Source organism: Drepanopeziza brunnea, assembly GCF_022702325.1.
Source record: "Drepanopeziza brunnea f. sp. 'multigermtubi' strain 214-2 chromosome Unknown ctg16, whole genome shotgun sequence".
NCBI lineage: Eukaryota > Fungi > Ascomycota > Leotiomycetes > Helotiales > Drepanopezizaceae > Drepanopeziza > Drepanopeziza brunnea.
In genome coordinates this window covers 262,150-288,538 of record NW_027094079.1, presented here as the reverse complement: position 1 = coordinate 288,538, position 26,389 = coordinate 262,150, and the positions used below count along the sequence as shown (strand labels likewise).

At 51.5% G+C, this 26,389-nt stretch overlaps 8 protein-coding genes across 8 annotated transcripts; 3 read left to right on the top strand and 5 right to left on the bottom strand.

The window, feature by feature from the left end:
* Positions 1-77: 77 nt before the first annotated feature.
* L3040_008511 (uncharacterized protein) lies at positions 78-3,638 on the top strand (the record flags this gene model as incomplete). The annotated part of the gene is made up of 7 exons (XM_066157088.1): positions 78-239; positions 310-377; positions 425-456; positions 517-1,312; positions 1,461-1,483; positions 1,544-2,587; positions 2,686-3,638. 7 exons carry the CDS (start codon positions 78-80, stop codon positions 3,636-3,638), a joined length of 3,078 nt encoding a protein of 1,025 aa, XP_066010355.1.
* Positions 3,639-4,099: 461 nt separating this feature from the next.
* L3040_008510 (uncharacterized protein) lies at positions 4,100-6,980 on the bottom strand (the record flags this gene model as incomplete). Its single annotated transcript, XM_066157087.1, has 4 exons — positions 4,100-4,578; positions 4,653-5,234; positions 5,312-6,716; positions 6,831-6,980. The coding sequence occupies 4 exons, from the start codon at positions 6,978-6,980 to the stop codon at positions 4,100-4,102; spliced, it is 2,616 nt and encodes an 871-aa protein (XP_066010354.1).
* A 1,300-nt stretch (positions 6,981-8,280) lies between these two features.
* Positions 8,281-11,607, bottom strand: L3040_008509 (uncharacterized protein; the record flags this gene model as incomplete). Its single annotated transcript, XM_066157086.1, has 10 exons — positions 8,281-8,561; positions 8,700-9,465; positions 9,557-10,282; positions 10,344-10,484; positions 10,760-10,787; positions 10,842-10,857; positions 10,911-10,917; positions 10,979-10,995; positions 11,458-11,469; positions 11,535-11,607. 10 exons carry the CDS (start codon positions 11,605-11,607, stop codon positions 8,281-8,283), a joined length of 2,067 nt encoding a protein of 688 aa, XP_066010353.1.
* Positions 11,608-13,000: 1,393 nt separating this feature from the next.
* Positions 13,001-13,630, top strand: L3040_008508 (uncharacterized protein; the record flags this gene model as incomplete). Its single annotated transcript, XM_007293529.2, has 1 exon — positions 13,001-13,630. The coding sequence occupies one exon, from the start codon at positions 13,001-13,003 to the stop codon at positions 13,628-13,630; it is 630 nt and encodes a 209-aa protein (XP_007293591.2).
* A 1,239-nt stretch (positions 13,631-14,869) lies between these two features.
* Positions 14,870-15,631, bottom strand: L3040_008507 (uncharacterized protein; the record flags this gene model as incomplete). Its single annotated transcript, XM_007293528.1, has 1 exon — positions 14,870-15,631. The coding sequence occupies one exon, from the start codon at positions 15,629-15,631 to the stop codon at positions 14,870-14,872; it is 762 nt and encodes a 253-aa protein (XP_007293590.1).
* A 1,089-nt stretch (positions 15,632-16,720) lies between these two features.
* L3040_008506 (uncharacterized protein) lies at positions 16,721-18,155 on the top strand (the record flags this gene model as incomplete). The annotated part of the gene is made up of 3 exons (XM_066157085.1): positions 16,721-17,584; positions 17,643-17,860; positions 17,930-18,155. The coding sequence occupies 3 exons, from the start codon at positions 16,721-16,723 to the stop codon at positions 18,153-18,155; spliced, it is 1,308 nt and encodes a 435-aa protein (XP_066010352.1).
* Positions 18,156-19,857: 1,702 nt separating this feature from the next.
* Positions 19,858-20,258, bottom strand: L3040_008505 (uncharacterized protein; the record flags this gene model as incomplete). Its single annotated transcript, XM_066157082.1, has 3 exons — positions 19,858-19,954; positions 20,012-20,137; positions 20,212-20,258. The coding sequence occupies 3 exons, from the start codon at positions 20,256-20,258 to the stop codon at positions 19,858-19,860; spliced, it is 270 nt and encodes an 89-aa protein (XP_066010351.1).
* Positions 20,259-22,960: 2,702 nt separating this feature from the next.
* Positions 22,961-24,344, bottom strand: L3040_008504 (uncharacterized protein; the record flags this gene model as incomplete). The annotated part of the gene is made up of 3 exons (XM_007293525.1): positions 22,961-23,208; positions 23,394-23,748; positions 23,895-24,344. 3 exons carry the CDS (start codon positions 24,342-24,344, stop codon positions 22,961-22,963), a joined length of 1,053 nt encoding a protein of 350 aa, XP_007293587.1.
* Positions 24,345-26,389: the final 2,045 nt, after the last annotated feature.

The window sequence follows — 26,389 nt, the reverse complement described above, 5'->3', positions numbered from 1 at the left end:
ATTTATTTCGTACTTAGAAACGTGTACGTCTGAAGTATTTTCTCACGATCTAAGCAGTAGACCTGTAGGCACTTACAATGAAGCTTTCAAGTGCTACGTATGCTCTCACTTGTGCGGCAAGCTTGGTGGCTGGTCAAGCTCAATGGCCAGTACACAATAACACCTTGAACTCCGTCGTTGAGTGGGATCACTATAGCTTTATCATCAATGGTCAGCGACTCTTCATCTGGTCCGGAGAGGTGAGTAGTTTGAGACCTGCATGGAATGAACAGGTGAGCACTATGACTATTCACGGCTAACAGGATATAGGTTCACTACTGGAGAATTCCCGTCCCAGAGCTGTGGATTGACATTCTCCAGAAGGTAAAAGCTGCCGGGTACGCTGCCGCCCCGTCGCTCTGCCAACGAGAGCTGATCTCTGTAGCTTCAACACCGTTAGTTTCTACGGAAACTGGGGTAAGACTGCCCTGCCTACCCTACCCAACTTCCCAATCTCCAACGTCTCACAGCTTCTAGGATACCACAGCGCCTCAGAAGGCTCTCTGGACTTCGAGACGGGCGCCCACAACTTTGAAAAGCTCCTCGAAATTTCAAAAGCAATTGGCCTCTACGTCCTCTTCCGTCCCGGGCCGTACGTCAACGCCGAAACCAATGCAGGCGGGTTGCCAGGATGGGTAACCACAGGTGCCTACGGGACACTCCGCAACGACGATACACGGTTCACAGAGGCCTGGACGCCGTACCTCAAGAAGTACTCGGAGATAGTGGCCAAACATCAAGTCACGAACGGTGGCAACGTGTTCATCTACCAGATCGAGAACGAGTACGGCAATCAATGGATCAACGTAACCGCCAAAACACCAAACGATCCCGCTATCGCATACATGGAGCTCCTCCAGAAGTGTGCAAGAGACGCTGGAATAGACATCCCGCTAGTTCACAACAATCCAAACGTGAACACCAAGTCTTGGTCCAAAGACTACGGCGCGGGTGTGGGTGGAAACGTGGATGTCTATGGACTGGATTCATACCCTTCGTGCTGGAGCTGCGATGTGACGGAGTGTACGGGCACGAATGGGAACGTGCCGGATTTTTCGCTATTTGGCTACCAGAGCAACTTCCAGGAGGTGGCGCCCACGCAGCCGAGCTTCCTGGCCGAGTTCCAAGGGGGAAGCTATAACCCGTGGGGCGGCCCCGAGGGAGGGTGTGTGAACACTACGGGCCCGGACTGGGTCAATGTCTATTATCGGCATAATGTGGCGCAGAAAGTATCGGCGATAAACGTGTACATGAGTTTTGGGGGCACCAACTGGTATGTCAACTCCATACATGTCACCTGCTGTCGCTTAATTCTCGCTAATCTCGACACTCAGGGGTAAATTTGGCTCGATGAAATGCTAGACCACCTGCTCCGACTAACAATACACAGGAGCTCTGCCATTCCCACTGGTGGGAACCAGCTACGACTATAGCGCACCTATCAGTCAGTATCCGCCCCTTTCCTTTCTTTCCCACGTTTCCCTATCTAAGACGTACCGCCTAGGCGAAAGCAGGACCATCCGACCCAAATATCACGAAACCAAGCTCTTCGCGCAATTCCTCCGCGTCGCCCGGGACCTCACCAAAGTCAACCTGATCCGCAACAGCAAACTGTACGCCTCCGACCCCGCCATCTTCACCTCCGAGCTGCGCAACCCAGACACGAACGCTGGATTCTACGTCACAGTCCACTTCTCGTCCCCTTCGCGGGATCTGACGCCGTTCAAACTGACCGTGGCGACGACGATGGGAAACCTCACCATTCCCATGTACGCGGAAAGCATCGTGCTGAACGGGCGAGAATCCAAGATCGTCGTGACGGATTTCGCCCTCGGCAAGCAGAAGCTCGTCTATTCGACCGCCGAAGTCCTGACAGTCTCGACGCAGGACGAGACGCCGCTGCTCTTCCTCTGGCTCCCAGCGTCCGAGAGCGGCGAGTTCTGGCTCTCGGGCGTGCGTTCGGCTTCTCTGCTCAAGGAAGACGGGTGTTCGAACTTCCAGGTCAACGAGAGGAGCGGTGGCCTGGTCATCTCGTATAAGCAGCTGCAAGGCACGTGTGTAGTGAAGTTCGACAATGGGTACCGAGTCGTCCTGATCGACCGGTCGGCGGCTTATGGGACCTGGTTCCCGAGCACGTCGAGTGATCCTTTCACCCCTGAGGATTCGACGGTCATCGTACTCGGGCCCTACCTCGTCCGCTCCGCGGCAATCTCCGGCGAGGTTCTGGAGCTGGAGGGGGATTGGACGGGCAGCACGTCCATCGAGGTTTTCGCTGCTTCCGCCATCTCGCGCGTCTCGTTCAACGGCGAGAGCGTGGAGGTGTCTCGGACCGGCTACGGGAGTCTCGTGGGCACGCTCGGGACGTCGATCCATACTATCGAGTCTATCCGGGCCGGACTGCCAGCGTTGACGGGATGGGAAGTCGCCGATGGCTTCCCCGAGCGGCTGGCCGAGTATGACGACTCCAAGTGGACGGTTGCGAACCATACCAGCACGGAGAACCCGACGAAGCCAGCGACGTATCCTGTGCTGTGGGCGGACGATTACGGTACGTCGCTCGCGTCGTCCCTCTCCCCGCTGATCTGATATGATATGATATCCAGTGCACGCACGTATGATACTGATCTGATCCAATCCGTGACCTAGGATACCATTACGGAGCCCTCATCTATCGCGGCCACTTCCCCTCCCCATCCAACACCACCACCACCACCACCACCACCATCACCGGCGTCAACATCTCCGTCATCGCCGGCATCAACAGCGGCTGGTCCGCCTTCCTCAACGGCGTCCACGTCGGCTCCTGGCCCGGCTCCAGGGAGATCACGCAGTCCTCCCTCGCCCTCTCCTTCGCCAACGCCACCCTGCAAGCGAACAACGTCCTCACTCTCCTCATCGACAACATGGGCCACGACCTGACCTCGGGCGCGACCAACCCGCGCGGCATCGCGAGCGCCACACTCCTCCCGACCGAAACCGCGGCCCTCTTCACCGAGTGGAAGATCGCCGGCGCCGCCGGAGGCACCAGCAACATCGACCCCATCCGCGGCCCCTACAACGAAGGCGGCCTCCACGGCGAGCGCCTCGGCTGGCACCTCCCCAACCTGCCCGCCTCCTCCTTCCCGGTCACCTCCTCAAACTCCTCCGCCGGCTCCAGCAGCACTACCTCGCTCCGCCTCCCCTCCAAAGCAGGCCTCACCTTCCACCGCACCACCATCCCCCTCACCCTCCCCCCGAACCTCGACATCAGCCTCAGCCTCCGCCTCTCCTCTTCCTCTTCCCCCTCTTCCCCCCTCCCCCCCCTCCGCGCCACCCTCTACATCAACGGCTACCAATTCGGCAAATACATCCCCCACATCGGCAACCAGGTCTCCTTCCCCGTCTTCCCCGGCATCCTGGACTACTCCGGCGGCCCGAATACCCTAGCTGTGAACGTGTGGGTGATGGCTGATGCCGAGGCCGAGGGGGGAGACGAGGGCTTGGAGCTGCGCATAGACTGGGACGTGGTCGCCGTGGTGGAGAGCCGCGTGCTGGCCGAGGTGGTGGCGGGGACGGATTACTTGCGGCCGGGCTGGGAGGATCGGAGTGCGTATTACTGAAGAGGGAGGTGGGGGGGGGGGGGGGGGGGGGGGGGGGGGGCGTTTGGGTTTACTTGCTTGCTTGCTTTCTTACTTAGGTGCCTTTTGGCCTGTCATGAATAGGGGGAGTCAAGGAGAGGAGAAAAAGAGAGGAAAGGAGGGAAGGAAAGAAGGGTGAGAGGGGGTGAGCGAGAAAGAAAAGAAAAGAAGTGCAGTCAATGATGAATCCGGTTTCAGATTAGATGTGAAAGAAACGTCCCTTGCCATTTCTGTTCCTTTCGTTTCATTTCAACGACGTATGTGAGCTTGCTATGTACCAGTTCCATCCCGATCCAGCATATCTCGCCACCTCCCGTCACCGACCACACCAAACTCCAAGGCCAAAACCAAGCACTAACCCCAACTCCCAGTCCCTAGAGCCACCTTCTTCGAGCATGAACGAAATCGCTATATCCAAACTTCCAAGGCCGCGCCTCGCCAATCTACTTCGTCAAGCTTGACAGCCCCTCTCCCTCCTTCCTTACTACTTTCCTCGGCAGCACTTCAACCTTGCGACTCAGAAGGCCTCTCAACTCGGCACTGACGACTTTCGGTCGCTGTTCCTCTAACTCGCTACTCTTATCGTCACTCTTGCCCTTGCCCTTGCCTTTAGCCTTCCCCTTGGTATTTGCATTGGTATCGTCCGGGATTGACGTGCTCGGGCCCGGGGAACTCGGTATACCACTGTTCGTCCCTCCAGCCGTCGTCGTGTCGGTACTCGACGTATTAGCAGAAGCGGATGCACGCGACGATTGCGTGCCGCCTAGCGATGCATTCTGGTTGGTGATCCGCTGGCGCAGTTTCGGGGCTGGGAAGTTTGATTTTCGGTCGATGGATTCGACGGTGCGCTGGAAGCGACGGAAGAGGGCTTCGGCGCGGATGAGGGTAGATTCTAGGTCAATGGTCGTGGAGAGTTCGTTGACTATACCACAGGCGTCAATAAAGTTCCAACCTTAAGAATAAACGTAGTAGATACAGAGTGGGAGCGAGGCGTACCATATTTCAGCACTTCGTCAAAGTGCTGGAGGTGCCCCATAATGACATCGCGATGTTTCTCCAAGATCGCTAACGCGATAAAGAGGTGGAAACCGCTGCTTAAATAATCCGTCCAGAGCACTTCCCACAGGTGCAGCACGTCTAACCAGGGAAACTCGCGCTTGTACCAGACGAGCAGCATCCGGAAGAAGAAGAAGAAGTTGGTGGAGTCGGCACTTTGAAGGTGCATGTAGAGTTTCGGGTCCATGAGTTGGACTAGGTTGTCGAGTGTGAGAAGTTGCTTTCGCATACCGCTCTGATCACGCAGGAAGTTCCGCTCCATGCGATCCATGAAGTGCTGGAAGCCCCAGAAGGCGATGGCGTCGTCTTGCATTACTGCGTATATCGGGGCGAGGAGGTCGGACATGCCTTGTACGTAGCCGAGATCGCGGTTATATTCGTTGTATGTCAAGAGCATGTCTTTCATCTGCTCCAAGTGGACGTTCGTCCCTACATCCGCAAAGGGTGATGAAGGATCTGGATGTGGTGTATCTTCCCCTGCGAAGAGGAGAATCGTACGATCGGTCCGGTGAACATCTTTCTCTATCGCGGAGACCCCGTGAAATGGGACTTGTCAGTCTATCCTGCGGCCTTCAAGTGGATAATTCAGAGTGACAAACCTATCCGACTCTTCTGCTCACGCCACCATTCGCCTTCTTCACCATCTCCGCCAAGATCTATGAGTCTGTCCCACCAAGCGCCTTTCAGCTTGACGTACTCGTCTCGAAGTCGGGCAAGCTCTGCTTTCCGCTCTTCAGCCGAGGAGTGCCAGTCGTAAACTTCGAGAAGGAAGAGCCAGGCTTCTTTCCGGACCCCATCATCAGGGTCCAGTCCACCATGGAATACCCTCTCCTTGACTTCATCAACAGTGATAGACAATCTTCCAGTTCTCTGATCAAAGAAGCTGTTCCACTCGTTGAGCGTGACAGTCTTGCGTTGCTCCTTCATACTCAAAGCTCCCATCTCGGTATCCAGCAGCTCAAAGTCCCCAACATCAGTCTCCTCCATCTCCAGCACATCCCGTGCAGTCCAGATCCGTTGATTCCTATCTTTCTCACTCTGCTCTGCGATCCCCATCGCCCACCGCGCCAGATAGATCCTCGCACTGTCGAACTCCTCCTGCAGGGTCTGGACTTCCGGATTCTTCAACAGTCTCCTCATCTGCGGCGGCATCTTCGGATTCTCAATCACCGAATCGGCCGTGCGCCTCGTAAACGTAGTGACCTTACTGAACTTCTCCATCAAGTTCCATCCCGCCTCCTTTACAAATTTCGTCACGGGATCCATGGCCGCATCCCTCGGACTCCTTGAGCTCGAAGCTCCGACCCCAGTACCCGCCGCCCCGTTGACTTGCGCTCCAGTGCCCGGCGGCCTCACAGCCGCCGCTGTAACAGGCTTCCCACCAAATGCCTCTTTGTCCTCCAAGCTCGGCTCAACCAGGTAGATGTTCGGCTCGGCGCCACTCCGCTCAATATCCACATACCGCCTCAGCCACCTCAAGACCTCATCCCCACCCCAGAACATCTCCCCGTTCGCCCCAAACGGATCAAAGTTCTCCCTCGCATGCCTCTTCTTCTGCAGAATCGTGCTCTGGCACTCGCTATCGTGGAAGAACAGCGCCGGGAACGAGTCCCCGGCTCTGCTGTTTATGATGACGCTGCCGAACCACCATCCTAGGCTCGGCGGTCTGACCAGCAGACTGTACACGGCGGAAACGGGGATGGCGAAGGCGTAGTGGCCGAGGGAGGCGGAGTGCGTGGTTGTGGTGGGGGGAGGGGGGACCAGGTAGGATTGTTTCGGGGGAGATTCGCCTTCTGCCAGATCGACCTTCACGTAGGTCTCGCGAGAGTCACCGAGTGAGTGCTCAGGGACCCAGGCGAGGAGGAGGGAGGCGGCCGTTCTCGCTTTGGCAGAAGAGGAGGAGGAGGAGGATGAAGGGCGGCCATCGGGGACAGGCTTCTGCTGGAGGAGGGCGATGTAGCCGGGGATGTTATCTTTCGCGGAGGGGGTGGGGTGAATGTAGACCTGTAGGGCTTGTTAGATACATCATGATGCATTTGATACTCCTCATATCTCTTGTTGAAAGGGTCCAGAGAAGAGCTCCTGGGAGCCTGAGGGCCTTGAAGTTGCACAACTTGCCTTGCTCTTCGAGTAGAGGAGCTTGACTCCCCTACCCGACGCCGTATGTGTAATAGTGTTGTAATCGCCCTCCTCGTCGTCGCTCATGGCATAGAAGCTGTTCGAAGGCGATGCCGTCCGGGGCGCGGGGTTCTCTGATGACGACGTCATTGCCGCTATTCAGACTCTCGCTGTTGTGCGGACGTTACTGATGATATGGATGGCTGTAATATCCCTAGTCGCTCTGGTTACATGGGAAGAGGAAGTCGGGACATTTTGTGTAGGTGGTGTAGTGATGTAGTGGCCCTGATAGTGTTATGCTATTACTCTCTTATAGATGTGGCTATACTTCTTCCGATGACCTATGACGTTGGACGTGGCGTAGCGGGGCAAGGCAAGGCAAGGTTATTTACTTATGAGACTATGCTAGATTAAGAAGTATATTACGTCTGGAAGTAGGGAATTAGGTGCAGGCTACAAGTACAATGGCATTCTCTTGATTTCGTCCAAAAAAAAGAAAAAAAAAAGAGTACTTCTTTCACGAGAAAAAAAGTACCTCTGTTGCCTCCAGCGTCGACAAGGAAAAAAGAGACTCGCTCAGTAGTCATCACCACCTTCTTCGCTTCGCTGCACCACCTTGACTCTCCCCAACAAACACTTAACCCGTTCTGAACGAGGAATTCATGCAACCTCTGATAGCCCAGCTGCAGAAGCTTAGTTATACAGAGTATAGCCAGTCCTGCCTACGCCTACCAGCATCTAACAACATCCAAACAGGAAGATCCATAATAGAATCCAGAAGCCAAAGCAACTCTCTCTCCCCCCCTCGGCGTCAGCAAAACATAGGTACACTCCCTCCTCTTACTAATTGATACCTTGCACACTCAGAGATCAGAGTCCAATACCATCACTGTCACTAAATCTCCGTCCTTGAAAACATCATCTCCTTGCCTTCACGTCTTCCACGCACAGTCTACTTTATCGTATCTATCAATCGATTCCCCAAACCCCCGCATAAAAACTCTCAATCCATCCAATCCCACTCCCGCCGCGCGGAACATACCGCCTTCCACGTCCCCGAACCCTACAACTCGCTCTCAATCCTTCGAGGGCGTTCCTTCCTTCGAAAAAAGTGGGGGGGGGGGGGGGGGGGGGGGGGGGGGGGGGGGGGGCAATCGCGTTCGCCTCTGCTTGTTTAGGATCGGAGAAGATGATGCGTGATGCGTAGTGCTTGATCTCGAATCTCAAGTCTCGCATCCGGAAAATGGTTTGACTGACTAAGCGCAGAACAGGTATTCATAGCCAGCTAATCCTGCCGACTGAAAAATCAGAGAGTAATCAATGAAGAAAGAGAAAGGGGCGGTTCGTTACGCCAACCATTACATTCATAATCATCTATTTATCTATCTACGCTACACACAACTCCACAGCGTCCAAGATCTCCCGGCTCTGTCCTTGTCGAGAAAGCTACCTACGAGCAAAGATCCAGCTTCGCTACGCCCGGATCGTGGTCCGAGACTTGGTCGGGGAAGCTAGCCCAGGTGTTGACGTGCACGTGCTCGTACGCTGCCGCTGCCGCCGCCGCCGCCCCCGGGGCCAGCAGCGCCGGGCTGACGAACATGTGGTCCAGGGCCTGACAATTCATGTCGAACATGTAGGAGTAGCGCTCCTCGGCCGGGGTGGAGACGGCGTCGTCGAGGTCGAGCAGCTGGGAGACGGAGGTGAAGATCTCCAGGGGCTGGACGAAGGAGACTGTGGGAGGGGGGAGGGACCGAACGTCAGCACGTTGATTTGATTTATTTTAATTTATTCATTTATTTATTCGTTGTAAGCTGGGCCATTAAGGGGAGGAGCAGGGGAACCGAACCGAATCGAATCGAATTGACTTACATTCGTTAAAGTCGCCGGCGGCAATGATCTTGGCGGACGGGTCCGCCGCGAGGATCTGGGCGATGAAGGTCGCGGTGAGGTTCGACTGGGCAGTCCGGGGCGCGAGAGCGCCATTCACGGGCGGTCTTGCGTCTCCCATCAGAGGGCTTCCGCCGCCCTTGCTCCCTTGGTGAACGTTGACGGTGAAGAAGTGGTTCTGGCCATCCAGCGTCTCCCACGCGGCGACCAGCGGCTTGCGGCTGGCTTGGAAAGCCGCGTTGGTTGGGTCGATGCGTCCTGGGTTGAACTTGAGTTCGGGACCGGGCAGGACCTCGTTGGCATCGAGAGCCCCTCCCGGGTTGGGCTTGCGGAGTCGGATCGTGGCCGGGTTGTACAGGTAGGCCTGCCGAATGTTGCCGCCTGGTTCACCACCGTCCATGCCATATATGGGATCTATGTCAGTCCATGCGTACTGGACGCCGGAGATATTGTAGATGGCGTTGGCAAGGGTGGCGAGAGTGAGGTTGGCAGAGACGACATTACCTGCGACAGTGGGGCCAGTGTCGTCTTGAATTTCCTCCAGAAACATCAAGTCGGGGGTTTTCAAGAGAGTGGCGATGTGATCTGCGATCGATGGAAGCCAAGAAGATCCCGGGGCGAGGTTCGCAACGTTGTAGACGCCGACTGTCAGACCGCTGCAGCTTCCTTCGCTGACGAGAGTCGTGGCTGGAGCTACGGCGGGCAAGGCAGAAGCGACCGTCTTGATTGCAGTTCGAGGAATGATAGCCTGTGGCAAGATCAGAGCTCTGTTCAAGATATTCCGAGACGCAGCTCAGAGAGCTGGGGGCAACAAAGACCAGCGAACAAGTTGCACTTACGTAGTACCCAAAGACTGCCGTCACAACACCTGTGATCTCCTCCAAAGTATCACCCAGCTTGACAGTCAGGGGATTGGCGGTACCGTCAAGAGGGCTGACGATATAAATCGCTTCCGGGTTGGAATCTAGGTCTCGCATGGTCAATCCACCCCGCTGGTTCTTGCCGGAGGTTTCCCATGGCCCGACAACCCAGACATCGCCAAACCTGTTAGATTTGGTAATTGCCGTAGGGGCCTTGACAGTGACGAGCTCTCCCGTCAAGCTCTCCCAGAAATCCATCCCGTAATGAAGCGGTTCAAGAATCGGGTTGACGACAGAGATCAGACTCTGGTTATTAGGCACCGAGTACACATCCCCATCATCAAGCGACGAGAAGGCCTCGGTCGGAGGTTGGAGCGACGGATCCTCTCCAATCACCCGAGGCGTCACCTCATTTCCACTCGAAACGACCACGATGTTACTCGGGGCCGTCAATTCGGTCAAGAACAGATAGTTCGATTGCGAACGATACTCGGTTACAGTCGCGTCCAGAGTGACAATGTCGCCCACAGTGACATTCCTTTCACCAGCAGCGCCAAAAACGTAGATCGAGTTCGACGAGCGGTCGTCCTCTTCAGCGGTCGTTTGGCGAAGATAGAAACCGGCCGAGCTCTTGGCGGTTACCAGCCCTTGGACGCCACTCACAGCTTGATTACTGTATGGCGAAATATATCTGATGCCGTTGATCTATGCATAGCGTTAGCATGATTGTTCATGGCTTATAAAATCCATGGCAGAATCAGCTTACCTCGTTGATTGTCACGGCATTGGCAACGAGGGGGTTGAGGGCGAGCGCAGCCGTGCTGATAACGAGGGAGAAGCGCATCTTCCCTTCGCTTGACTTGAGGAGGAACCAGGAAGCGAGAGCTGGCGACCAGAAGACTCGGAGCTGTAAATGTTGATATCACCGAGGGGGGCGGATGTTGCAACTGAATACGTCTTCTGAAAGTAGTCGGTTTATGCATGCTTCTCGACTTATAGGGAAAGCATGCTATTTAATCACGCGTAGGTCGCTTGCATGACCTGAACATATACCTAGCCCGACCATGTACGGAGCATGATATTTCGAACGCTTGCGCAACCGCAACGCCTATTGGTTAACCAGTGTCGCCGTCTTAATATCCAAGAAGCCCGCTCCGAATCCACCCATACTCCGTATCATACTCCGTATGCTAAACATCCCTCGTTATCGCTAGATACCGAGGCAGGAATCAGTCTCCGAGCACCACTTTCTGACTGTACGTACTCTGTAGTCGGTTTTCCTGCATGTTATCTGGGGCAACTCATATTGAGGCCCTTGGCAGACTCGGCAGACTACCCTGCTGAGGAAGGTCAATGGTCAACAAGCTTGCGGACTCGCGGCGGGAAGTTACTTAAGCTTACCCTGCCCAGCCAATACACTGATACACTGAAGATTAGGATACGCACATCTCCGCTTCACACAAACTCCGATATCAGCTTCCTCTCTCTTCCTCGCTCATCCCGCGTTCCCTTCTTCACTTCGCTGCGTCGGATCGAACAACTGGCCCCCTCAAGAAATCTTTCACATCAGCAATCATCAGATCTTGCACTTTGAAAAAATTCGCGATCTCTATACTGAGGGGGATGGATGATTGAAACGGTGGTGTGGCCGAAGGGAAAATCGGGAACTCGATGGCCTAAGCGAATTGTGTATCCCTTCCTCTGTGGTCAAATCCAACTCAGGTCAGGAAACATCATTGATGCCCTGCAATGATCTTTCAACATTCTGAGCTGCCGTCCTGCTCGGCGTCGTCATAGAGATGTTCTGCGCAGCGATGTTGATATATATATCACAGGTCGCATGAAGTGATGTTCGTCTGCGCATAAATCACACGTCGTACGCAGAATAGCATCTCCGGATTCTGTTAGCCAAAGTATCATGACTGATGAGAGGAGGAGACTTATCATCGGTACTAACATCGTGCATCCCGATTCCTATCACAGGTCACGTTCCTCGTATACATACCTGCTGGGCCTCGAGGAGACGCCATCGTCCGTGCTATCCACCGTGCTGTTCTCGATCATAATATGGCCTGAACGGGACGTATCCCAGCCGTCTAAAAACTATAAGCATTTTTTTGAAAAAGTGAAGCCTATGGACAAGAGAAGAGAAGAGAAGAGAAGACTTCACCTGGATTTGCGACTGGTTCGGACTGCTGAATTAAGTATGTGAGTTGGCGTCATCAATGAGCATATCCGAGCTATCGCTGGTAAAATTAGATCAGCTAGGGATTTTGATCATTTTGATTTTGCGACCCATGCTGCTACCGTCTTGCAGGCCCCAGTATCGTGAACAGGATGATACAGAAAGGTTTCCGGTCTGGAGTTCGGGGCATGGCATTTTTACTTCGTATTTTTTAAACGTCCGACCCCGCAATGAGGGGTCTGCCTCGGTGGGAAATTTTCAGAATCAGGATCATAGCAACAACTAGCCGCGGCCGGGGACATTTAAATATAGCTGCCTTCTTGGCTTAGTTGGTTAAAGCGTCGGTCTCATACCTTGTATGATCTGCTTGTCCACATCCAGAGTTATCCGAAGGTCGTGAGTTCGACTCGTGAGTGCCATTGTTTCCCATCCCCAAGACCCATGTTGCTGACCATTGACCAGTCACAGAGGGCAAAAGTTCATCGTTACCTTTTGCTGTTCTTTTCTTCCACGTCTTTGATCTCTTTTATATGTTGTTCTCTTCAAAGTCTGTTTCTTTCTGTATTGTGTTGTATCCGCTTCATACTATGTTTATCGATTTCGCTCTGCCTGACTAGCCAATCACAGTATCGAAAAGCTAGTTGCATAACGTCTGCACCTTTTCGAATCGATGAATCAAAACTCTGGTTTGATCTAATCAAGAAAGAAGCCCCTTTTTTCTCTCGTTATCAACGGCCGCTCGAAAGCAGTTGGAAGCTGTAGGCCCGGAATCGCAAACGGGCGTCGAGAAAGTCCCATTAGCGGCCAAACGGGCTCTGCTCTGACAACTATGTATCCACTTCTCGAGAAACACAGGCTCAACAGGCTTCTGAACACGATTTCAGAATATCTGCTCTACACCTCTCAATTCTTTCTTTTCCTCCCCCGCAATGCTCTATTCTAGCAATAGCGGCATTGGTACGATTGGACCAAGGCCCTGCCGGGATGGTGCACCGAACACGCAAACGTCCCATGGCTCCTTAGTGACTCTTTATCTGTTTATTCCTTCTTTAACTAGGCTTCTCACATATAAGACCCAGTTTCTCATCGTCCAAATCCTCTGGTTGCCGAAGAACCAAAACAGGAAAGGAAAAAAACCCCGCAGCTTTCCTCAAAAGGGGCCACTACACTCTTCCCAAACATCCAGCAATCATCATTCTTTAGCGGCCATACATACCACTCAAGGCCAAGAAGCGAGAATGGCTTCTCAGCAGCCGCTCCAACCTCCTTTATCCCGGCAGGAAAACAAAACCAACTACTCCTCCAAAGCATCCAAAGGCCGCAATCCACCCTCCCCAGCAGCGCCAGACGAGGACTCCGGCTACCTTCTCGTCCCGGAGTGGTACAGCGAATACGAGATTTTCGTCAATTCGTACGGCCTGCGAATGTGGGACGGCGAATACCCCTCCGTCGGCGAGATGATCCAAGAGGGCTCCTGTGAGGCCGACCGGCGGCCAGAGCGGTTGCGTGAGGAAGGGGGTGAGACGGGCGGTGGACACGCTGGGGATGGACGGAGTGAGGATGCTGCTCGGGGAGGTGGCTGCGAGGCGAAGGGGGATAGCAGCTACTGTGGGTGTGATGATTGCGAGTCTGATGCTGCTGCTGCGCCTGGGGAGTGCCGAGCGGTAAAGAAGGAGGAGGAGGAGGATGAGGATGAGAAGCAGGGCTGTGATAACGACGCGCGACAGCCAGCCGGAGTCCGTCCAGCCCGTAGGTGCCCAACTGGAAGACCGAGTGAAAGAGTCGACTTCTGGACGAGACGAAAACGCTCAGCAGGATCACGGCCCAGATCCTCTACCTTTGGATACACGAGACGCGCGAAGCGCTGATTGCGATCTGGAAATTGCAAGCCAGCTTGCCCATTCATTAGGTGCGCCCTACTCAAATGGACTTCCCCCCTTTCGAAGCATGCAACCGCTACGCTCGCTACGATAAGTCTAGACCCCGATACAATATTATAACCCCGCGTTTCCCCCATCCCCGCCCCTTTCTTCTCTTTCTTTCTAGAAAACCCATGCCGAGCTCGTATGAAGAAGACAAACCACCAATATATTTATATATATATATGTCCATTCCCTTCCTTTCCCTCTACATCAAGTTTCCCATCGGTGTCGCTCTGCTCGCCTCAGAAAAAATCTCACAACTCACAACTAACTCACAACTCACACACAAACCCCCTTCCTTCCTCATTCCTTAACCCTTCCTCAACCCTTCCATAACACCACCAGCAACACCAACCCACAAAAACCAAACCTCCTCCCTCCTCCCTCCTCCCTCATCCACAAAACCCTCAACGCAATCCCATCATTTCAATCCCATCATTTCAATCCATCAAATCCATCAAATCCATCAAATCCATCAAATCCATCAAATCCATCATCTCCATCATCTCCATCGAATATACCCCCTCGCCCCCCCCCCCCCCCCCCTCCAAAAAAAAAAAAAAAAAAAAAAAAAAAAGGGGGGGTAGGAAATCGCCAAATCAACCATCCAAGCGAACCGAACGGAGCTTACACCCATAGGAACGCTCCGCCTCGCAGGGGGTGGAAAAGAGATTCAGAGACAAGATTCCGTCCATCCGTGCTTGCATTACGTCTCTTCGTCAGCCTTACTGGCAGGCGACGGAATAGGTTTGTTTAGTCCTTGAGCTGGTGATCGTGAGCAGGGGCATTGTGTAGAGCTGTGTTAGCTCAGATGATCATTGAAAAGTCTTTGGGGAGGGGGGAGTCTGGTTTCTCTCACAGGGCAAGGCCAGTTTGGAGACGAGGTTGGTATGCGAAAGATGGGCAGACTCAAGGCAGCTTGGGTTCACGTGTCACAGAGATCATAGAGTCGGTGGCAGCCTGGCAGGGAAAGTAAAAATGATGAGCATACACCGTTAATTCAGTAAGAACCCGGAAGGCTATCATCAAAGGCAGGAGCCCAGAAAACAATCTGTCACCATCCTCACCATCACCCCCTCACCTCCAGTTTCGAATCGATACCTGCAGTATGCCCCGTTCATACATTCTTGATCCAGCGCAAGGCAAAGAAACACCCCAAACCTGCATCAGATGTCCTCGACAGATCTAGCAATCGCAACCATTGGGATCTGCAGGCTCCACACTCTTGCTATTGCTCTTCTTCCTTTCCGCCGTCTCGGGCAAATCCACAAGAGTAATATCTGCACCCGTCTTCATCTTGATCTTCAATCCCGCGATCTGGGAGCTATCGATCTCGAAATTGGGCGACTTGGTAAGATTGACCGGTGGTGGTGCAGGCTCGTATGACTTGGTTCGGTAGAAGTGCCCCGACTTCTTGGGTTGCAAAACGGGGGGGTCGTCAATTGACTCCTTCTTCTTTCTGGCAGCTTTTCCCTTCAAAGCTCCCTTCTCCCTTTTGGCAGCCCCCTTCTCCATTTTGACAAGCTCCTTCTCCCTTTTGGCAACCTCCTTCTCCATTTTGGAAAGCTCCTTCTTCTTAGCGGCTTCGCGCTTCGACTCCTGCCTCTTTTTCTTGGCTTCCTCGGCCTTGCAATTCGCCTCGTTCTTCAAAGCCTCTTTGAGCTTCCGAGCATCCTCTGCCTTCTGTGCCGCCGAAATCTTCAAAGATTCCTTGGCTTCTTCCATTTTTTTGGCTTCCTCCTGCTTCCGAAGCTCTTCGTGTTTCTTGGCAGCATCCTCGTGGATTCTGGCGGCATTTTCGTGGTCGACCATGCCGCCTTTGGCTGCTTCGGCTTCCTTCTCCATAGCTTTGGAAGATTTGGATCTGGGGAGGATGTGTCGGGATTCTTTGGTGGACTTGGAGTCGTGCTCGGGGGCAGCGTGCTCAGATGACGGAAGGAAAGCCATTCTCTGGGCTGGTCAGAAGTCGTAGTGCGGCGTGCTATTCGGTGAGGGTCAGCACTGCATGGTGGGAATGTGTTTTGAGCCTTACTGTCTGCTTTTTGTTCAGTGGCTTTTCTTAGAACGTGATGCACCTGGTATCAAAGATTTTACTGCCAGTTACGTGACATGGGCGTCGGGGATGTGGATTACTTCGAGAAGTAATGCTGGTGTTAGGGATGGTGATGGTAAGAAAATAATGCTCTTGAGGGTGGTAGAGAAAGAGATGAAGATGGATTGAGGAGAAGAAAGTAGAAGTAGGAACAGAAGCACAGGAGGCAACTGCGCCTGATTTCAAACCCGGGGAAAGAGCAAGTGCCAACCAAGTGCACGTTTCATTTCTCTTTGGTGCGGAAGGGACGACTTGGACGAGAACATACGTGGTCGAATATATCTCCGAACGACTACATGTAATTGTTGGGAGATTCATCAAGCTCTTATTATGTTGGCAGCTGGCGGAGGAAATCCCACATACCTTAAGCTAGCGGCTACGCTAACTTACGCTGACCCGGTCCATTGGTTTCCTCTCAAGTTCATTATCGCACAAAAGAAGACGGCCTGCAAAGTGTATGTTTTATTTGCTATTGTACTATGTAGTCCAAGGATCTAATGACCTAGTCTGATATAAGTAGGCTCACTGCTTTGTTTACTGCTCTGTTTACTTCCTTGTGTCGCCAAGAGCGCCTTCGCTAATCTTTAGCGATGGGGCTCTCCGCACGCTAACTTTTAACGTCCGTCATGACTCGGATCAATCAACAAGCACCTCCTGCAAGATGTCTGCAGCCGCTTTGTCTATCACTACGATCTTCTTCCCTTTGGAGATGGCTTCTTCCTCAATTCATCGATATCTACCAGCTGAGCCGAGTGCCGGCGAGTAGTCGATGCAGTAAGTAATGAGATCATCGGCCTCATCAAAGCAGGTATTCAAGTACTTTGTCTTAGAAGCTAGGTATATGTATCTCTTTATGTATCTCTTTCCATGCATTGTACTGTTGGTTTTTGTTTCCGCCTCAAAGATTTCAGCGCTCGATATATACACATATATAGAGAACCATTATGAAGTTCGCCCTTTTCACCCTCTCCAGCATTTTTGGCTTCACAGTCGCACAGAGCAGCAAGAATTTCAATACAAACCTTAACAGCACCCTCAGCACGAGCGGTCCGCGGAATGTACGATTTGATACAGGAACATATGGACCACCAGTCGAAGAGTTCCACTACTACTACGATCAATGGCCAATTGGCCTCGCCGTCTCCAAGACCGGCAGGATTTTCGCCTGCTTCACCCGCGGAACATACGCATACACCCTGGGCGAGATCGTGAACCAGACTGCCGAGGAGGCATATCCCTCTCTAGCCCTGAACACGCCTCCGGGAGGGCTATACACAACCATGAACGGGATAAAGTTTGGGAGCAACGATTCGAATACGTTCATATCCGTGCAGGCACTGTTTATCACACCGGATGATACTTTGTGGGTGCTGGATACCGGCAGACCTTCGATCAACGAGTCTCAAGCACCGAGCATGCCGTATGCTGCTCCAGGTGGCCCAAAACTTGTCTCCATAAACCTGTCGAACAACTCGATTGCCCGGACCTATACCCTTCCCGCAGACGTCCACTATCCCGATTCCTATATGAACGATGTGCGATTTGATATGCGGTCTAACGTCACGGAGTCTGGTGGAGGCATTGCTTATATTGTAGACTCGAGCAATGAAGGCAGGACGGGTTTCATCATGATCGATCTTGCGACTGGAGAGAGTTGGAGACAATTGAGCCAGCATCCGAGTACACTGAGGACATTTGGAGACGTGCCAAGCTACCAGGGGATTCCTTTCTATTTTCGCCAGAAAGGAAGCTCATTGGGATATCAGCAAGAGGGTTTGGATGGAGCAGAGCTGAGTTTATATGGCGATGTGAGTTCTTCTGCTCTCTCTCATTCGGACTGGAGTACCAAATACTGACATGGACCAGGTCATGTACTACTCACCACTCACAGCCAACTACCTTTTCTCCATCGAGACAAAATACCTGCGAGCAAATCCCTCGAACGATACCCTCTCCGCAAAGCGGGCGTTCGATAATGTGAAGAATCTCGGCCAGCGCGGCGGGGACGCTAACGGGTTCTCTGGTGACAATCTGGGCAATGTGTACATGCTGATGCCGGAACAAAATGCCATCTATATCTACAAGTCAGTCCCTGCCTCCCCTCATCCCACTCCTCCCTCTTTCTCCACGACCATTCTAAACCGAAGATCCAGTGACACTACTCTGCAAGCCAAGCCCTACGTCCGGGACCCAAGGATCATCTGGCCCGACAGCTCGAACGTGGGCTTCGATGGATACATATATTTCAATATCAACCAGTTGCCGTATCAGCCGGACTGGAACGTCGGAGTGGATGGGAGGCAGCACCCGGGATTGATTTTGCGGAGTAAGCTGCCGGATGGGGCGAGCAAAAACATGTTGCTGGGACCATCGGCGTAGTCCAGTAAGGAAAAAACAAAATAAGTCTTTACTCTAGCAATTTTTGTGATAGGAATAGATTTTACTTTCTTACTAGCCGTGAAGATTCCCGTCCGTGGGCTCATCTAGGCCGATGCTGATTGAGTTTGATAAGTCCTCCGTGGTATACAAGAATTCACCATGATGCTATTCTTTGTCGTCGTCCTTGATCATTCCGTCTACAACGTCCACTGCTACTGCTACCGGTATCAGAAAATCTGTCGCTGCCATCATCTCCGCGACTGAGTCTGGGAACGGTTTGTCTCGTCTCTTTGTTAGTTGACCCGTTTTCCAATTTGCAATTGGGTTTTGTTCTGCCATCTAAGGTCTTCTTAGTATTTATCACCTCTGCCGTCGCGAGGTCTAGAGCTTTGAGTTCTTGTTTTCTTTTGGATGCTATCCGAGAACAGTTAGTCATAAGCGTTACTGTTGCGCTTGTAGATGCGCTCGCTAGTTCTTGTCTTTTTGCGTCCCTTCCTGCTAGGCAATATTTGTCGGTGCTCTCTATATCTTTTCGTCTGTTCCTTTGAGTGGAAGGGGAATTTGTATAAAGCGAGGGACTGGTTTGTATTGAAGTGCAAATGGGCATCTTGTACCGATGCTTTTAGCGATACAAGCGAAGTATTCTTGGAAAACAGTCCCTGTATAATAAGTCCCGTATTTATGATTCCTTTGCGTGCTAGTGTTAGTGCTTCATGTTGAAGTGAAACTGTGTATAAAGATGGTGGTGGCTTTGCACTAGGCGGTTTGGTTCCAAAGGGTTTGTCGTAAAGGGATAATATAAAATGTAATAGAACTTTTTTTCAAATCAAGAACGAACATTTAGAAGAAGCTAGCACCTACATCTGGGGTCTTGACATGAGGTGGATACGGATAATATTAGCCTGTGTTGACTATCGAGTCACATCTTGCTATTTGACTACCGGCAAAGCCCGAACGAATCGAGTATAAGTTCTTCTCGCATACCCCCCTCTCTCCTTCACAAAACGATACCAGATCAGATGTAGATCTCTACAGTATGCTGGTTATAGTTACCGCGTTACGAAGGACCCTCGCCTGCGATTTTGCACCAATTTTGATCGGCTTTGTCACCACCAAAGCGGTGAGATGAGGAGCCAGAAACGGCCTGATAGTAAATAGTATCTGCCGCATTCTCAAGACCTGTCTGTTTACTCCTCCAGTCCAATCCAGTCCAATCCAATCTCCGCCTACCTCAACCTGCGGCTATCGCACACTTACAACTCAGGCATTTGGTTGTATTCAATATCATCAGCGACTAAAGATAATGCGGGACGACTAAAGCGGTACTTTCATTGACACGCCCTCGCCTCTCATCGCTAAATGCCCTCAATCGTACAGGTAGCGGAACCAGATGACTCTGTCGTTCCAAGCAAGGAGCAAATCCAGAAGGTCTTAAAGAAAAGCCATGATCGCTGGCAGCAATATGTCAAGCAGGCGACGGATAAGCCATCGATCTTGCTCGATTGCTTAGAACTTGGTACTTTGTTGGACAGAGTCCCGGCAATTTCTCATGTTCGCCTTCGAATGAATGGACAGATGGTGTTCGGCCACTCAGCATGGAATTGCAAACACCAGGAGGGCTGCGATCTGGGAGAGTTCTCCCAAGATGTACCGCCTATGATACTAGGCATCACACGCCCTACGATATGCACGACAAGAGGGCTCAAGCTTTCGTCACTGGAGAGATCAAGATACTGATGAAAATCATGAGGCCGGCAACCGCCTTGCCATCTTGATGTTTGCTTGGGCATAAGTCTTTTCTGTGCCACTGGTTGAGCTTCGGGCCGGCTCGGTTCGCTACACGGACATTCTCGCACCTGTCGTTGATGATGCCCCGACCAAGCAAGCGACTTCTCGAGACGTGGTCGTTGACACGGGAGACGCTGATCCCGCGGCGGTTCGTTGATGGCGTGCAATCTTCGCGCGTGGGCAGGGCTGGCACGCTACTATCCACACAGGCTCAGCGTGCTTGTCTCCCTGGTCGGATCAGCTATCAAGAGATAGAAGGGGTTTTTACTTATCCGTGGCTGGTGTGGGACCATGGTGATAACAGCGATTCATCATCGTCAGCAGATTCAGTCGGCGTGAAAGAGACAACAAATGACAATCTCTCTATTGGACTGTTATTAGAAGAACCAGATGATATTCAAGGAAATAGAGTCGATCCGATCGAGCAAACTAGTGCCGGATGAGGAAGCTGGGATATATGTTAAAGGTAGATCTCCAGGCAGTCCTGAGCCGTGACAGGTAGGTGTGCTTGCTGCCCCTTGCCGCCCCTTGCTCTTGCAGCGAGTGCCTTTATCTAAGCTGCAGGATGCAGTTTAGTCGTCGACAGAGTAGGTACCGTTGTACCTAATCGTCGGCTCGCTTAAGTGGGCCTCCTTACATCCTTTCAGTCTTAGTCGGCGTAAGCGATTGCGGATCGGAAGCGAATGCGGATTTTTTAAATATGCTGGAAATTCTTTTATATTATAGCAATTACTATTACAATTAAGAAATATTTATATAAACAATAAATTCTACGAGTATATCTTCTTTCGAAACATTTAAAATCGTATTATCCGATGAAATATTTAATTATCGATTATTATTTTTATTAAAATCTGATTCGTCTTTTACTTTATGCAACGAATCGTTTAAATCTTTATTACTATTAGAATTGTAGCTATCGCTATTAATATTAATATTAAAGAAAAAGGAAAATATCTTGCTTTATAAAGGAGTCTTGAACAGTATCGGTTGTAATTATTAAATTTTCGTTATCGAGAAAAAGTTTAAGTTGAGAGAGAGTTGGTCGAGGAATACTTTTTTACGAAGCCGCAAAATTTGACGCTTAAAAAGCTATTGCAACTACCAAATCTCCTCCGAATCGAGAATTAAAATAAGTATTACATCGTCGTCTTTAATTATTAAGCTTGCAGCGTTTTCGTACAATCCTTTTACGCTCGCGCTTAGCTTTGCGTAAATCAATTCCTTTACGATATTTAGCATTTCTTCTTTTTAAATCTTGTCGACGATTTCTTATTATTTTGCACTAGATTCAACATTTTTTTTTTAGCTTGCTGCTTAGCAGCAAGCTTTTCATCGATTTATAATATCAAACTCTGGGTATATAAATACGTTTTCGGCTTATAATTAATTAAATACAATTGAATTATGCGATTGTAAATTGAAAAGTAATGTTATACGTTGTATTTTGTATATAAAAACTTCGCAATAAAAGAAAAATTCGCATTCGCTTCCGATCCGCAATCGCTTACGCCGACTAAGACTGAAAGGATGTAAGGAGGCCCACTTAAGCGAGCCGACGATTAGTTGAATCTCAGGCTCAGCAACCTTTCTTTTAGCCGCCGAGGTTTAGTAAACAGAAAGTTTAAATGGGCGGGGTCGCGGCAAATTCCTATACAGCAAGCAGCCTGCTGGGGCAACCCTGCTTTCCGACGGACTTGAAGATGAAGAAGAAGAAAAAGAAAAAGAAGAAGAAGAAGAAGAAGGCTTGGGGACGATTGCTCCTGGGCTGGCATGATAGGTATGATTGTCACGCTGAGGAGACTTTGCTCACCCGGCTGAAGAGAGCTGGGAAGAGGACTAAGGCGAGCGAAGGAAAAGAGAGAGAGGGCGTGCGAACAACGGAAAGAACGAAGCGGGCTTAGAGTTAAGTAGGCTTTTCCCTCAACAAAATCACTCTCCGACTCGACATCTCCGGCGCGAGAAAAAAAAAAAAAAAAAAAAAAAGAAGGCCGGGAGGGTTGGGTTGTTTTTCAGGGACAACGGAACCGGTTGTTTACACAGAGAAGCTCGCTCCTCCCTCCTCCTCGAAGCCTCCTTCTTCTCTCCCCGCTTCTCTTCTTCCTGCAGAGCAAAGATTACACGCCCGCTGATTCTACTGGCGTCCGCGTCTCTCTCTTTTTTTTTTCCTTTCTCCCTCTTTCTTTTTTTTTTCTTTCGCGCGGAACCTTTTTTTTTTTTCGCCAAGTTACTACCGGTATAATGTCCCTATTCCTGTGTGTGTGAGAAGCGGTGTAAGTATTACTATTACTATTACTATTACTATCACTCCGTTTATAGTAGGTATGCATTAACGGAAACTTTCTCACCCCCTTTTGGAGAGAAGTGAGCCCGCGCCCGGTGCCCGGTGAGGAAAGTCGTGGTGCAGTATTTAACTCCGTACATACGAAACACATACACACCTTGCGACTTCGAGGAGGTCTGGGTCGGTAGGTAGGTATGATTGTAGATATGATTCGGGAATCGAGAATCATAGTAGTATATCTCTACGGAGTCTGCTTTTTGCTAATTTTTTTGGGGAGGGGGGGGGGGGGGGGGTTTCGAAAAGACAAAGTGCTTTTGAAAAATAAGGTCAGGATGTAATGAAAAAAAAAAAAAAAAAAAAGAAACTACAAAAGATGGAGGATAAAAAGAGGGAAAGGAAAGAATGGGAATGGGACAGGAACAGGAAGTGTATGTAGCCTTTTGAGGCCGAACAGTGAATGTATGTTGTATATACCCTTAATACTACTAATATCGGCAGCTCGCCAAATATAATATAATTATAGCTGTCACTATGAATGACTCCTGATAGACAGCTATAAAAAACACAATCAAGCGAGCAGCTAGCTCGAGACATGATTCACGATCTACTGTTCCCCCTTTCCCAAATCTTTCCTCTCCTCTTCTTGCTCACCTCTCCTTTCCTTTCCATTCCTTCCTTCTCCTATTCTCACTTCTCTTCTCCTCACTACCTACTAACCACCCCCCCGCGAGGCCTATACAAAAGCCGCAAGCCACTCGACAGCCGGCATAAAGTAGGCGCAGTGGATATGGCCGCCGACGGGAGCGGTCGAGTCAAAGGCGTGCTTGACGTTGGGCACGAGGGTCGTGGCGATGGGGATGGCCTGGGCGTCCAGGGCGGCGTGGAAGAGGTGAGCGTGCGACGTGTCAAAGACGTCGTCGGCGGTGCCCAAGAGCTGGTAGACGGGCGGGTAGGTGAGGTGCTTGGCGAGGTGGAGGGGGCCTGGTGGAGGTTTGGGTGTTGGTATGGATATGTGCATATATGAATTTATACATATATATATATGTATATGTGTATGTATGTATCAAACTGGGTAGATATTGAACTGAATAGATATTGACCGAGTTTCCGAAAAGGTGGTAGAGAAAAAAGAGATCAAGGGACATTCATAGAAATAAATGACTTACTAATCGCCTCAATCTCCTCCTTACTCGCGGATCCCTTCTCCGGCAGGCCCAACGTCCCATCGGCGTCCCGGACGAGGCCTTTGACCAGAAAATCGGCAATAAGACCTCGGGAGAATAGGTGGATGGCGAGCAAGCTCCGCGGCAGGATGTAATCGTCGCCCGGCAGGCCCGGCGTCGGGATGGGGATCTCGGTCGGCGGCGCGTCGTATCGGGTGCCCGCGGCCAGCACTTCGGGCGTGCAGGGCCAGTTGCTGATGTTCAAGTGCGCGAAGCGGTGGAGGTAAGGAAGGTGGTGCAGGTTGGTCGGCCCGTACATAGAGAAGATGGCATTGGGCTTGGCCGTCCATAGTTGGGGCTAGGGAGAGGATCTTTAGCATCTGGTTCGGCCTGGTTTGGGGGAAAAAAATTGATTTTTTCCCCCCAGAAACTCGGAAAATGGGACAGAATTTGATGGGATATAGAATGGGATAGGATGAGATGGGATATGAAAACAAAACGAACCGTCAACAGTGCGAGATGGGCTCCCGCCGAACAGCCCACCACCACAATCTTCTCTCCATCCACCTCCACCCCGTGCGCCCTCGTCTCGAGCGCCAAACTCTCCCGCAGCCAGTACTCCACATCCCGCACGTCGGCCAGCTGCCCGTCCAAGTCCGTCTCGGGCCTCAAGCGGTAGTCCATGGCGGCCACGACGAAGCCATGCGTGAGGAACTCGACGAACAGCGGGCGCGAGTAGTCCGACTTGTTGGCCCCGATCCAGCCGCCGCCGTGGATAAACAGCATGATGGGATGCCTGGCCGCCTGGCCGCCATCCGTCGTGATCGCGTCCACGTTCGAAGCCGGCGGGAAGTAGAGGTCGATGGGGATGCAAGTCTCGCCGACGGTTTTGTAGGTGCAGGTCTTGTCGATGGGCAGGGGAGGCGGGCGCGTGTCGGGGCTGCTGATGGCCATCTTTTTTCTCTCTTTTTCCCTTCCTTTTCCTTTCCTTCCCTTCTTTCTTGCTTGCTACCTTGCTCTCTTGCACCAACAAGTAATCATTCGAGTGAGTAAGCATACAGATAGGTAGGTAGGTAGGGTTGGTAGTAGGTGGCTTCTTCTCTGGACAAACGAACAAAGTTGAAGAAGCTATAGCGGACATATATAGGGAAGAAACGGAGAAAGAGGAGCCGAAAACGGACGTTGCCTCGGTCAGGGAGGTCGTCGTTGGATATGTAAGGAGTGTGCAGGTTTCCGAAAGGGTGGTCAGCCCGTCGACGCCAGCGTGGTAGAGTGTTGCATTTTTACATAGCGGGCGATCTCTCTTTCTCTATTTTCCCCTTCCTTTTTCTTTTTCTAGATGAAGAGAGGTCTGGGTTCGGGGTTGAGATCCGGGTCTGTTTTTGGGTCTATCTGTGTCCGTGTCCGGGTGACAAGTAGAAAAATGAGAAGTGACACAGAAGAGAACAGATTTTTTCTTTTCTTTTTCTTCTTCGAACGATTTCCTTCTATGAAACGGGCGCACGGGATTTTCTTCGAAAGCTCGATGGACAAACGAATCAATAAATGGATAGACCGAATGCGCTGCCAGCAAGGCGCAAGGGAGCAAGCAAACAGATCGGACGAGAATCCACGAGCAATTCCCTTCCTTACCTGGTGCAGGGAGCGAGGGTGGGATGAAGGGTGGAGGAGTAGGGATGGGGGCTGGCCGAGTCGGGACGGTGAAGGTTGCGGTCGATGTCGAGGGGGATTCGAGGTCTCGACTCGATATAAGCGATCGGAAACGGGGGTGATGGGGGGATAATGGATGGTGGATGGCGGATGGCGGATGATGGTGGCGGATGGTGTGATGGCCGAAGGTTCCATGCCGTCGGTGCGACCAGAAATCCTTACTTCCCGACCCTGTAGAGTCAGGTCGTCGAAATAAGAGGATGGGAGAAATGTAAATAGTTGTACAACTTAGAGTAGCAGTAAGTAGTTGTGCCGTTGGAAATTTAAACGAGGATGCAAGAGGTGTTGATGGAGAAGAGGGAAGCGAAGCTTCGCTAGATCCACCTGGCGCTAGTCTGAAACGCGTATGTCAACAATCGCTTGCCTGGCCTCGCCTAGTCTCGCCCCCTTGTTTACTTAATTGCACCCTTCACCTTCACCCTTCCACCGTTTTTCCAGCCTTTCTAGCCCTGCCCTGACCTGCCCTTCCTTCCCTGCCTTCCCTGTCTTCCCTGCCTTCCCTGCCTTCCCTGCGCTACGGTCAACCCGGATATCGGGGACCGGATGGGACCATGCATGTTCTGGATTCTGAACCCGATTCTTGAGAGGGACTTTTTGCTTCTTCCTCCTTTTGCTTCTTCCTTTTCGACCCTTCTTACTATATATAATCCCACATCAATCTCGTATAGCGCGACAGAGTACGGATTGCAGTGCGTTCGATATTTTCCGACGTGTCAGCCCGGCACTCAGCACCCTGTCCCCCCGGCCGGCACTTATGTCGATGGATCCGGAGCCCCTCCCTCCTTCTTTTCTTCTTCTTTCACATCTCGGTCCGATCACCTCTGTGCATGACACAAAAGCTGGTGACGTTGTTCAGTGAAGGGGATGAATATTCGAATAAGCAAATACCCGGATCAAGTACCTCCCTTAACTCAAGCATGGTTTCCCACACCTCGACAGTAGTGGACTTCGCATGCCTCAACCTCTCAAATTACGTAGTAAGTGCAGCTCTACTTACTACCGTACGCATGTCAGCGCAGACAGACGTCTTCCGTGCGCGGAGCCGGCCTTTAAAGTAAATCGAAAAGCTGGGCCGATCATAGCAAGCAAGAACCGAAGCTAATCGCAAAGTCAAATTATTAGCCAATCGCAAATTGACTTCAGAATTCAAAAAGACACTGACTGACTAGGTATCGTTATGATTTGTGGTACGCACCATTACTTAGGGCTCTTGAGATAGTTGTAGTTTATTACTAAACACTTGCTTAGCACTTGCTTAGCGAAAAAACATCTTATGTAATCCGTTTATT